Source organism: Dendropsophus ebraccatus, chromosome 9 (assembly GCF_027789765.1).
Source record: "Dendropsophus ebraccatus isolate aDenEbr1 chromosome 9, aDenEbr1.pat, whole genome shotgun sequence".
Classification (NCBI taxonomy): Eukaryota; Metazoa; Chordata; class Amphibia; order Anura; family Hylidae; genus Dendropsophus; species Dendropsophus ebraccatus.
This window is the reverse complement of record NC_091462.1, coordinates 52,828,023-52,841,544: the sequence shown is the minus strand read 5'-3', so window position 1 is coordinate 52,841,544 and position 13,522 is coordinate 52,828,023. Positions and strand designations below refer to the sequence as shown.

The window sequence follows — 13,522 nt, the reverse complement described above, 5'->3', positions numbered from 1 at the left end:
GAAGCCCCATGCCAAACGGGAGTATCTGTGCCCTAACTTTGCACCACCCCTTCGTCCCTCCTCCTCACCCTCTTCATCATTAGGAATGCAACTGAAACATTTTCTCCATGCTGAACATCGCACAGGCCCTTAACAATCCAGCCCATTTGCCGGGATGCCACAGGCGGGTAATAGGAGGCAATCTGCCTGGAGCATTCCTAATGATGAGGAGGGTGGGGAGGAGGGACAGAGAGGGTGTGCAAAGTTAGGGCACAGATACTCCAGTTTGGCATGAGCTTCAAGTTTAAAGTATTTTTTTAGGACAATAACTGCATCACCTGCCAAACGGACCGCAGGACAGATCTTGGATTAAAAGCAGCTATCCGAAGGTACAAGTGGTTTGGGGGGGGGTGGTCAGAGTCGCTTTAAACTCTGTGGGCTCTACTATTAGTATCTCCGCAGGTTGGATTTATCTGATCAGTTCCTATCGTACTAAGCAATGCTCTGTCTGTACAATTGCTATACAATTACTGACATTATATTAAACATAACCATTATATATAATGGGAATGGGTGGGTTACAGTGCCAGGCCCAGGACAGGTTATTAAGCTTAGGGTTGTTTAGTCTGGGGTGATCTGAACACAATGTACAAATATATGAATGGACAATACTATATTGATCTATTGATCTTTTGCACCTAGGCCTGTAACTTGATTTCTTGAGCGAACTGAACCTGACTAACCAGTTTTCGGTCAAAACTTTAGGAGAAGTTTTGTTTAGCTCTAACTTTGAGAAAATTTGGTTTAGTTTCAGCTGGCATCTTTGCGTTGGCTCAATGTAATAAATTGTCATTTTATATTTGTTATATTACAGCAGGGGAAGAATCACATAACCCCAGGGTAGCCCAGAATAACTTGCAAGAAGGAGGAATGGTCAAGTGACCTCAGCATAGCTAATGAATTGCTTTGTATGAAGAAGGAAGGATGATCTGATCAACTGCACATCCATGCAGCTACTGCAGCCATTTTAGGCAGAACGTGTCCAATGTGTTAAAGGTACAGTGTTCCCTGGAATATGGGTATTCCAGCTAATAATTTTAATATTTTTTTTTTCACATTTCTTTCAGAAAGTTGTAAAACTTTGTAATACAGCTTCATTAAAGAAACGGTAAACTTTCTTGCCATGTCCTCTGCCAGTAAGCATGTTGGTGACAGTACCAGCATTGTGAGCACCAGCCATGTGCCCAGACGCTATCCTAGTAGTAACCGCAGCAGCAATGTGCCTGGGGATAGTAGCAGGATTAGCAAGGCATAGTTGCCCATCTCATCTGGTGGAGATGATGTTTAAAAGAAGCAATTCTTCCCTTTCTATTGCATAATTTCTGTTCCGCTGCCCCTTGTAGTGGAGCCCCACTTTCATCTGAAAAGACAGAGCCCAGGTGCTAAGGACCCACATGGTGAAGAGTTGTGTGAGGAGAATCAGGGTAGCGGTGGCAGTGATAAACACCTTAGGTAGGGACAGAACATCTACAAAATGTCCTGGGGGTAGGCCTGCTGGTATGATCAGCTCAGGTGGCAGGCACACTGCTGCTCCTTTTGTAGACTCCTGCCACAGAATGAGTACAGTTGGGTGCTGTAAATACTAGCTCTTTATGGTACTTAGCCATGTGGCAGTTTTTCTGTACTTTCCTAAAGAAAGAATACCAGGCCATGATGATAACCAACCATGGCAGCAAACACCTTCTGAAAGGGGAGCTTCTCTTCAATCCCTCGCAGAGTCAATGCTCCATGGCCTCTGTCAATGCGACCACAGAAAGAGGTAGAAGAAACACCAGCATATTCACCTTGGAGTACATAATGGCAACATTTTTTTTTCCTCTTTATTTAACATAATCTTATATATATAAATCAAAGCTCCAAAATTCTTAAAATACAGAGATTAGAGTTTCCCATCATTTGTGAAAGAAAATGTCTTTGTTTCTCTTGCTTATCTATTGTTCCTGAATAATACATTAATTCTTTACCATGGGATGCACCTCCCCGAGTTCCGACCCATATACCTCTAGATATTTCTTTTATAATTATATCTATGTTCTATTCTCATATCTCTCCTTATTAAGGGATGGTTTGGAGGGCTCTGACTAAGAACCTGGTTAAGGCCCCCCCCCCCATCTCTATCCACATCCCCCTATGGGGCACCTCCAACAACCAGTAGCCCAATACCCACCCAGAGGGAAAACACCTATTTAATTTTAATAACCTTATTACATATACTTTGTTATATATTTGTACAAAAAAAAAAGAAAATGAAATAAATTATTTAATCTTAATAGACTGCTCCATATATTACAACTTCCATGTACACAGGAGTCTTCGAGCGATACGGACCTTATAGAGGCCCCTCTCCCTATTCCCGACTCCTCTTCATTCACTCCGATACTCCAGACCACATTTATAATGTAGCCTAGGGGCATCTTCCTGGGGTGGCTATGAGTCAACAGTATTTGTACACCATGTCTACACAGACTATCCCAGTAACCATCCAACCACTTCTCCCAAGGTACAGTCATGTGTTATATTCCATTTGTTATTGTTTTAACTTAATATTTAATTCCTTCCATCTCTAGTATTTACCCCTTCCAGATGAGATCAGTCCCCTTGGTTGGCAAGCGCCCCACAGTAGGAAGAATCGACACCAGGAGCCTGCCCCAGTTCCCAGAGTCACCCCCGCCCCCTACATACTATCAACTGACAACATTTTTACATCCCGTATGCCAACCTGCATACGTTATCAGCAAAGGGATGTTCACCACCAGGTTGGTTTATACCTATGCTGTGCCCTTACTCTTGCAGACATCATCAGCCTACATCCCATGGATATCTGGGTCAGACCATTGGCCAGAACAGGCCCAGTTTGCCATGGGTGTTCTATCTTGTCCATCTTCCAGTGTGGTATCCAAGAGACAGAATTCATCATGGCTGAAAATAAATTCAGCATCACCATAGATGATGGTTCTGCTTATAAGAGCAGTGAGACTATGAAACTCTATGCCACAATGTTGTGATTGTCGCGTTATTGATTAAAAAAGGGTCTAAATCATGGGTCTCCAAACTGCGGCCCTCCGGCTGTTGCGAAACCACAACTCCCATCAAACAGCTAAAGCTTTGGATTTGGTTGTCCGGGCATGATGGGAAATGTAGTTTTGCAACAGCTGGAGGGACGCAGTTTGGAGACCCATGGTCAAAATGAACTGTCTTGAAAACTATAACAAGTTATAGTTACTAGACTTCTACAGAGAGGATGCCGATTCGAGGATTTATTCTGTCTGCCGAATTGCTGCCAAATCTTAAAGGGGTTATCCAGCGCTACCAAAACATGGCCACTTTTCCCTCTACTGTTGTCTCCAGTTCAGGTGTGGTTTGCAATTAAGCTTCATTTACTTCAATGGAACTGAGTTTCAAAACCCCACCCAATCTGGAGACAACAGTAGGGGGAAAGTGGCCATGTTTTTGTAGTACTGGATAACCCCTTTACCACATCTCCTTGTGCCTCCCCAGGACCCTCTCCTACTGAAACAAGTGATACCCCTTTCTTTTACATCTGATCTTTTTACACTTTGCTATATCACAATTTTTTTACAACCATTCCTACTTCTTTAGCTTCTGATCCTTTTTTATTGGACTTCTGAAGGTTTCTCATGGTTATTAAGGCTATTGGCCTATTTATACAGTAGGTCTTGTGGTTACACTGTCTGTGAATGACTAATGTAAACACCTTCTTTTTACAGACTACAGCCAACAACAAAAGGCATTATTCTACTACAGAGCAATAGACTAAGCCGTCTGATTCCTACATATCAGTATCTACTCATGTCAACTGTGCAGTGGAGCAATAGAAACTCAAACATACAGGATGTCAGAATGGTTTAGTCCAATAGAAGGGCTTCTTGAGCTGTGTGCCTTTGGATAAGAAGATTTCTCTAAGATAAGGAGGACTTCACCATATCCTCTTCCTATCTATAGAATTTTATTGGAAGGGATATTACAGTAACTGTGTTGGGAAAAAGGTAATAACTCACAAATTTGGGAGGTCAGGACTATAAATATTTTTTAGTAGTTTAATGCATATTTTATATTTTATAGATTTATGTGGTATTGTACCTCCACCTCCCTGGTGCACAGCTATTTCTTAATTAGTATATTTTAGGGTCAGGACCAAAGCTGGGCTATCCATGATGGTGGGGCCCATGACCATGCAGCTCCAAATATGGCCACATACTGCACATAATATCTCATAGCAGCCAAAAGACAGTACCACAGTGCAGCAAGAACAGGGCCGGCCTTTGGGGTGTGTGACCTGTGCGGTTGCACAGGGCGCATCACTCCAGGCCAGCAGGGGGGGGCGCTCGGGCAGAAGAGACAGCTGCACATCTAGCTGTAGTAATGTGTGCTGCTGTCTCTGTCTGCAGGAGCGCCGCCGATACACTATAGCAGGAGGGCGCAGGCGGCCCGGCTGCTGGGCAGAGAGGCAGGTCTGCTTACTTATCTTTGGTGTAGTAGAAAGGAATGTTGTATGTCTGCAGGAGCGCCGTTAGAGAGGAGCAGGGTGCCAGGCAGCCAGCTGGGGGAGCGATCGGGCGGACAGACATACACAGCATGCATTATGTGACAGTGTCGTGCTGTGTGTATGTCTGTTTGCCTCGATCGCTCCCCCAGCTGGCTGCCCGGCACCCTGCTCCTTTCTAACGGCGCTCCTGCAGACATACAACATTCCTTCCTGTTATCAGGGCCGGCCTTAGGGGTGTGCGGCCCCGTGTGTCAAAGGGGGCGCCAGGACCCGGTAAACCCGATCAGGTGCCGGGGCTGCCACCCGGGTGCTGCGCCGCCCCGTTTAACTAGAAGCATGTCTATGACATGCTTGTAGTTGCCTTGTTTAGACAGCGCAAGAAGCGATTGGCTTCTCACGCCGTCAATGACCATTGTGGCCGCAGGCAGCAATATGCCTGCGGTCACAAGAAGCCAGCTGGATAAAGTTTGAGTGCGGTGCGTTGCGTTGCGTGCACACGCACGGAAGGAAAGCCGGGTCCTGAAAGCTTCCGGTGCAGAGAGCCTCTGTATATCAGGCTGCCTGCACCGGAAGACCGAAGATGCCATGCCTGGGACTGACAGAAGAAGGGAAAAGAGCTACGGGGAGCTGGTGAGTATTTATTTATTTATTTTACTCTCACCATGGGGGCGCTATGATACAATATGTTGGGGCAGCACACGGGGGATAATGTATTGGGGGGCAGCACACAGGGGGGATAATGTATTGTGGCAGCACACAGGGGACAATGTTTTATTGGGGCAGCACACAGGGGGGATAATGTATTGAGGCAGCATACAGGGGGATAATGTATTGAGGGCAGCACACAGGGGGGTTAATTTATTGGGGCAGCTTATAGGGGGGATAATGTATTGGGGCAGCACACAGGGGGATAATGTATTGGGGCAGCACACAGGGAATGATAACCTATTGGGGCAGCACACGGGGGATGATAACCTATTGGGCCAGCACACGGGGGATGATAACCTATTGGGCCAGCACACGGGGGACAATAACCTATTGGGGCAGCACACAGGGGACGATAACCTATTGGGGCAGCACACAGGACGATAACCTATTGGGGCAGCACACGGGGGATGATAACCTATTGGGCCAGCACACGGGGAATGATAACCTATTGGGCCAGCACACAGGGGATGATAACCTATTGGGGCAGCACACAGGACGATAACCTATTGGGGCAGCACACAGGACGATAACCTATTGGGGCAGCACACAGGACGATAACCTATTGGGGCAGCACACGGGGGATGATAACCTATTGGGCCAGCACACAGGGGACGATAACCTATTGGGGCAGCACACAGGGGACGATAACCTATTGGGGCAGCACACAGGGGATGGATAATACATGGGGCTCCACAGAGGGAATTATAATTCATTAGAGCAGTACACTCATACAATGAGGAATGCACAGAAGGGCACAGGAAGGACATACCTAGCTATTATGTGAGGGCACATTGGGCATTAAAACTATATTGGGGGTACAGAGGCAGCCTAACTACTGTAGCAAGGAGACTAAAATGTTTCTCTGAAGATTCTGGAGAGAAGATTCATGGCCAGGAGAAGATGGCCCAGGCAGAATGGAGAAAAAAAAAGAAAGATTGAATGGCCCAGATCAGAGAAGACGCCCCCTGTGAGTTGGTGTTGTTCAGTAGCAGAATTGCTTATATGTAATCACTGTATGGTAGTAATATTTATCGTCAGCAATAAATTTGATACTCAGTGGGGACACTTTGAGGGCATTATACTGTGTGGGAAGACTAAGAGTAAGAGTAAGACTATGGTCTCATATTCTGCTGATTATGCGCTGTGTCCAGGAAGGGGGGGGGGGCGCTGAGAGGAAATTTCGCACAGGGCGCCATCTACCCTAAGGCCGGCCCTGAGCAAGAAATACTTCTCTACCAGCGATAACAGAACCCCAGTGTGGCAATAAATACTACTCCGCCTATAATAAATTCGCACTACAATGCAAAAATAAATACTGCTTCACCTGTTATAACCCAACACCACAGTATATCAACACATACTGCTCCACCTGTAGTAAATATAGCAGTGTAGAAATACATACTGTAGTAGGAAACCAACACCAGTGAAGAAATAGATACTGTTATACCTGTGGCAAACTAACATAGCAGTGCAGAAATACACACTGCTCCACCTGTGGTAAACTAACACCAAAGCACAGAAGTCCTGTTACCATCCCCACCCTTTAACCTATCCGGCAGTTTTGACCCCTTCCTATCCCCTTTCATACAAATAGCAACACTGACCCCCGCATCGGTCCTTTCAGTGGCCCCTACTCTCCTTACCCCAAGCGTGTCCCCCTGATAATGTTTTACCCTTAAGAAGTATGTTTCCTCATTCTTCATCAATTACGTACGCTCCACATTCCTCATGTTCACTTCAACAGCAAACTAGATAACCTGGGGGATTATGGCATCACAGTGTCGTCACTGCCTGGAGATCTACAGACAGGAACCCTACACCTCACCAGACTATGATCTGCGCTTCATCAGGTGTGCCTCACAGATAGTGAAGCACTAGTATAAATCATCTTACGCAGGCAGCATGGCTCAGCTTGTAGATACACAGCCCAGGCTTTTCAGACTATCTCTCTCCTGCCCATAGCACATAGTAAACCCCACCCCCACTTTATGTCTTATGTCCTAATCTAGTGGTTACTAGAGACAGATTTCCCCTGACAATAGGCAATGAACAGTGGATTGCAGAGAAGTGAGACACCTAGTGGTCAAGATTTTAAAGGTGTCTTTCTGGGTTAGGGAGTCATTTTTGATTAATGAAGAGATTTACAAATGGAGGGAAGTTATTTGAGACAACATTCCCTGTTTAAATAGGCACCGAGTCAGGAACTGAAGTGTAATATGTATTATTCCAGTGTTATTTTGTTGATTTCTGAGTAGTACTGACTTGCACCACTACTGACTTGCACCACTACTAAATAGGCAAGACCAATAAAGACACTTCCCATAGTCTAACATGGCTGAATAAGAAAATTGTTCATGGTTTTCAAATGCCATTAAGGCCCACTTCACACTTTCAGGGAATTTACTAATTCCAAGGATTATTGTTAAATACCTGGACATTATTTTTCTTTTTTTTTTCTTCACTACCTCTAACTCCAAATATAAAGTTTATACTAATACCTGTCTTTCCCACTTCACTGAAGCAGAATGGGAAAAAAAAAAACTGAAGGAGATGGACATTCCGGATGGAACCATACTCGAAACCTTGGATATGGAGTCGCTGTATACAAACATCACGACTTAGAGGTAAGGGCCACCTCAACATTCCTCTCTGCCACAGTTCCTCCTCATAAAGAATTCCTACTGAAACTTCTATTCTTTGTGTTGAACCTGGTCTGGTACCGCATGGATGCTCGTTGTGCCCCCTCTTATGCCAACCTATTTTTGGGGCCTACGTGTACAACACAATGGTTTACAGCACAATGTCTTCAAATGTTATTGGTACATTGATGATATACTCGTTTTATGGAGCGGTATCACTGTGGAGTGCAAAACATCTTTGATTAAACCATAATGATTTCAATCCTCTTCATTGTTATCCTCTTAGACGTCTTAGATGACTCTTAGATGACTTTTTTAACTGTCACTTCTTTACACTATTACATTCTACACACATTTACACACAGACATATATATGTCCACATAGTAACCGTTAGTTTTCATAAATATTATATACTTTACACAGACACATTCATGTATAGTCATTTACATATCACTAATGTGTTAGTATTTTTCTTTGTCACCAGGTGGCAGATATCGTCTGAGTGATGGCTTTCTCAGTGATGTACTTATAAATACAACCAGCAATTCAAGTTCCTTTTCCATCTCCTTTTTCAAGCACTGGCTCCTTCTCATGGATATGAACCTTTCCCATTATGCTACTATGGCAACAAGTATGGGCTACCTACGTCAGGAAAGGAAGTGGTTGCCATTTTTTTTTTTATTTGGCTGCAGATTCTACCAAACCACAGTTGGACTTGCTATTGGACTCCATTGTGGAGAAAAGTTCCATGTATATATTGTATATAATTTAGGATTTATTTGTATATAGTTCAAGATCCCATTTAGGCTGGGTTCACACTATGTATATTTGAGGCTGTATTTCGTCCTCATGTCAGGTCCTCATAGCAACCAAAACCAGGAGTGGATTGAAAACACAGAAAGGCTCTGTCCACACAATGTTGAAATTGAGTGGATGGCCGCCATATAACAGTAACTAACTTCCATTATTTCAAAAAACAGCCGTTGTTCTAAAATAACAGCAAATATTTGCCATTAAATGACGTCCATCCACTCAATTACAACATTATGTGAACATAGCCTTTCTGTGTTTTCAATCCACTCCTTGTTTTGGTTGCTATACAGCCTCAAACATACAGCCTCAAATATACGTAGTGTGAACATAGCCTTATACTGCATTAGGCCTATGGGACTAATGACTTACTGTCCCTAAGTGCATTATGCTGTATCATCCTACTTTAAATCTATAAAGGCTGTTTCAGTATTTTATGGAAGTGGGAGATCCCCTTCCTTTTTATTATGACAGAGGGTATATTATATTTAAGTATACTGTTTAAGTTCTCAGGCGTGCAATATGACAAAGTATTGTGCCTGTGAGGTGACTTTTTACGGCCTCAATGACCTCAAATACTAAGTGGTTACCATATTACCTCGGTTGCTGTGCTTGGGTTAGCGCAGTAAGGTGTGTTGCCATATACTATATATTTGATCTTGCCTTATTGTTGATAACCTGACCGGCAGCTGATAACTATATAATATTTGTATAGAAATAGTTAATAACAAGTATGCAGTGATGAATACTTTATCCCCATATAAGAATAAAGGACAATGTCGCTCCTGGATATGGTAATTGCTGACCAGCTATTTCAAAGCTGTGGCCCACTTTAAAACCCAGAGTGCGCCGTCTTTGGTTAAACTTGGGTGCATCGGGTCAGTGTCTGGTATAGGTACTTACCATACCCAACTGGGGGTATTTGATAATGTAGATATATTTTGCTAATATACAGTTCTTGAGCATGAACATAAATCAATGTAAGGTGTCTAATGTTTTCAATTAAATTGTCACACATTTCACTTTTTCATGTTGGCTTAGTGGTTCGCACATAGCAATCTTGTTAGTTGTTCATAATTGGTACTGTCAGGGCTTGGCCGCACGCCGCTCCCCACACTTCAGCAGCATATGGCCGGCCGGCTGTTAGGGGCGCGCTGAAGGCGTCCCTAGCTACCAGCCGACCGGGTTGCTGGGACACGCCAGCAAATGTATGTTGCCATTGCTGGTGTGTCACTGCCCCCAGCCGAGCGGCTTAGATGTAGGTAATTATAATTACGCTGACTGACAGTCGGCATCGCCAGTCAGCTCCTATATGTGCTGGAGGGCTGGAGTTTTAGTCCCCAATCATGTCCTGGGGCTGGGACTCCAGTCTCCATTAAACTTCTCCCCTGACTGTTATTCCCTGCTGCAATAGAGCCTCACACCCTCATTCCTCTTGATCTACCCTTTGTTCCTGCATTGTGTTACTGGTATCTTGACTTGCTGGCTTTTGACCCTTGACCTGGACCCCTGACCCTGATTTATTGTGTTTTGTATTGTCTTGTCTTTGTTCTGTGTTACACCTGCATAGGCTAGGGACTGTCAATCAGTTGTCCACTGACACCTAGGGCAGTTGAGGCAATTAGACAGGAACAGCGGGGCGGGTGTCAGTGCCAGGACATCATGTTGTCCAGTTCCCTAGTCCTAACAGGTACATTGTAGCCAAGGGTGAGTGGAACTGAATCGGGTCTGGCCACTTGAGTATGTTCCTATTTCACCTAATACCGGTTTAGGCATGCAGTTTCCATGGCAGCAGAAATGGATAAATAATAACAGAATCAGAACATGTTTCTGTGATGTTGTAGATGGTTGAGTACCAATCTGCTTTCAGGCATTTTAGGGTATTTTGATCAGATATGTATTTGTGTGTGCGTATTGCCCTTGTGATGAATGTTTAAACTGGTATATAGTGGCACTGAGAGAGCATGCACATATCACAGTGAAGATAGCCAAGTACCATCTTATTTTAGGGCATACCGATGGCATAAAAATCTGCGCATGTGTGCATTACCCTTGACTTCAGCTGTGGATTAGATACACTGTGTTTGGTATTAGCCATTTTATTTTGCACACAGGTATGGGTCTATATATTTTTAGCATAAAATGGTTTATATACACTACTGTTATACAATTGTGTTATACTACTGTTGTACAATTTAACTGGCTCATATTTGTATTCTTAGAGAAACTCAGCACAACACCATCTTATTTTTGGACATCATGTTTGTATACTCAGCAGCGCATGCGGCGGGCGTCATCTCGGCCTGGACCCGGCAGCTTACAGCATGGGATCTCCATCATTGTGTTATACTGGTTGGTAAAATACAGCTGCAGATTATGTTTAACCATTATAGCATATATAAGCAAGCCCTGTATAGTTACTTTGCATCCCTGATGAAGTTCTGGAACATAAAGCATAGAGCAGTTCTGGGCCACAAACAGCTGGGTCATACTCTACTTCCTGCATTTGGTTTTTATATGTGGTTTTGCACTCCCCTTATGCTGCTAGTTATCTACTGTTTGATAATGCACTTTATTACAGGATTGTATGGAACAACATTGCTTACTCAGGGTAAGTTACGTCTTTATTGAGTGGGGTTAGTTTCCTTATACTGAATAGGCTGTTTGTTGGTTGTAGGGACCGTTTATATTCAACAGATCCCTCCAGTATGGGAGTTTTTAAATGTTTTTATTTGGGCTAGCATTTTGCTTATGCTAATGAACATTGTTTTGTTTCAATAAAGGGTTTACTTTTTTTCTACCAATTGGGGTGTGCCTAGCATTATATGACATACAATGCTTCTCTCTTAAAGTCATTGAAGCAGAATGGGACACAATGTTATGTACACATTTTTCCCTTGACTTGGGTTCCAGAGGTCGAATGACTACAGATTAGAAATTAGTGAACCGTCCTATAGATCACTAAACCAATCAAAATTCTCTAAGTGGACCGAAGACATACCAAATCTAACTATTACTATGTTGCTATTTAACTTTGAATATAGTTTTACGTTTCTCCCTTCAGCATGATATATTGATTCTTAATTTATTTCATAGATCTTATATTACTTCAAAACGAGGTTTGAAATTTGGCCAATTTGCCTAGCAGTGTTGTTTTCAATGCCAGTCGCCAGATGCAGATCTTTATCACTATATGAGGTCTTGTCCCTGAATGCAATCTTTTTGGTCTAGATTTATAGCTTTCATAGCTACACACTTGTCCAAGTGTAGTCTGGGCCCTATTCCACCGGACGATTATCGTTAGCATAATCGTTAACGATTAACGATCTCAAACGACCGCTATTGCGAAAGACCTGAAAACGTTCACTCATTTCCATGGAACGATAATCGTTACTTATGATCGTAATTGCGATCGTTTCTTCTTCCGTATTTCTTCGCTATTGCGTTCGTATCTATTGCGAACGACCGAACGATGTCTTATTCAATGCGAACGATTTGCGAACGAGCAACGATAAAAATAGGTCCAGGTCTTATGGCCCTATTCCACGGGTCGTTTTAGAGGAGCAAACGAGCGCTATTAGCGCTCGTTTGCTCCTCGTTCGCCGCTCGCTGCCGCCGCTATTCAACGCGGCTGCAGCGAGCGGGTGAGTGCGGGAGGGGCGGCGGGGAGCTGCGGGGGGGCTGCTCGGAGGATCGCTGATCGTCCGGGCAGCCCATAGGATATAGCAGCGTCTGCTGCCGATGCTCCTATTCAACGGAGCGACGGCAGCAGATCGCTGCTATATCAGTCGCTTGTTTTTCAACATGTTGAAAAAACAAGCGACTGCAACGATCAGCCGACATGAACGATGTCGGCTGATCGTTGCACTCTATTCCACGGAACGATTATCGTCCGTAGCGGTCGATATCGTCCGAAAACGAATGATAATCGTTCCGTGGAATAGGGCCTTTATAAAGCGATCAACGATTTCTCGTTCAGTCGTTAATCGTTAACTGCATTTCAACCGAACGATTATCGTTTAGATTCGAACGATTTAACGATAATCTGAACGATAATCGTCCGGTGGAATAGGGCCCTAAAGGCCCTGCACATTTATCTGACAGATCATTGGAGCCTAAAGGCCCTATTACACAAAGTGATTATCAGCCATTACAGGCAATAATCGCTTCGTGTAATAAAAGAAAACGATAAGCCGACATGCGCAATGTTGGCTGATCGTTGTCTTTCAACATGTTAAAAGACAAAAGACAATGATGTGCTGCCATCTTTCTATGCAATAGAAGTGGTGGCAGTAGACCACCGCTATCTCCTATGGGCTCCCCATGGCCCCCCTGCCCCCTAAAAAAAGGTTTCAATTAATTTTTCCATTTTTCATTGGGACCCAAGAAGTTTAAAGCTATCCATACAGATATGTTTCAGCACAACCTGCAGGTTTCTGTGGTATTGGCCAACCATATAATGTTTATGGAGTCCTCCCAATTCTCCCCTTGAATATAGCTGAGATGCTTTATCACTCATAACCTGAGGACAAATGTGGCGCTGTTTGTACAAGAAAATTGCTATGTTTTTAAAACCTGCTCAACCCCTTTAAGTCATAGTTCCATATCAGAGATCTGCTTACCTGTTTTGTAGTTTGGAAGTTGTGATACTCCAGGCCATGTTTCCTCTGTCGGTGTCCCTATAACCTGCAAGAATTATTTATTCATTACTAACACCATTAGAATCCTACACCCTGCAGAATATGCTGGTGCTTTATCATTCTAGGTTACAATAACTACTAATCATGATATCAAAATAAGTTGCTTTAAATTACAAAC

At 43.6% G+C, this 13,522-nt stretch overlaps 1 protein-coding gene across 3 annotated transcripts in view; it reads right to left on the bottom strand.

The window, feature by feature from the left end:
- Window positions 1-13,522, bottom strand: part of CDK15 (cyclin dependent kinase 15) — a 130,679-nt gene that overhangs the window by 63,412 nt on the left and 53,745 nt on the right. For all 3 annotated transcript variants that reach the window (XM_069983300.1, XM_069983301.1, XM_069983299.1), the window contains one exon: window positions 13,327-13,390. In XM_069983300.1, the coding sequence (XP_069839401.1) occupies window positions 13,327-13,390 (64 nt within the window). The remainder of the gene's footprint in view (window positions 1-13,326; window positions 13,391-13,522) is intronic.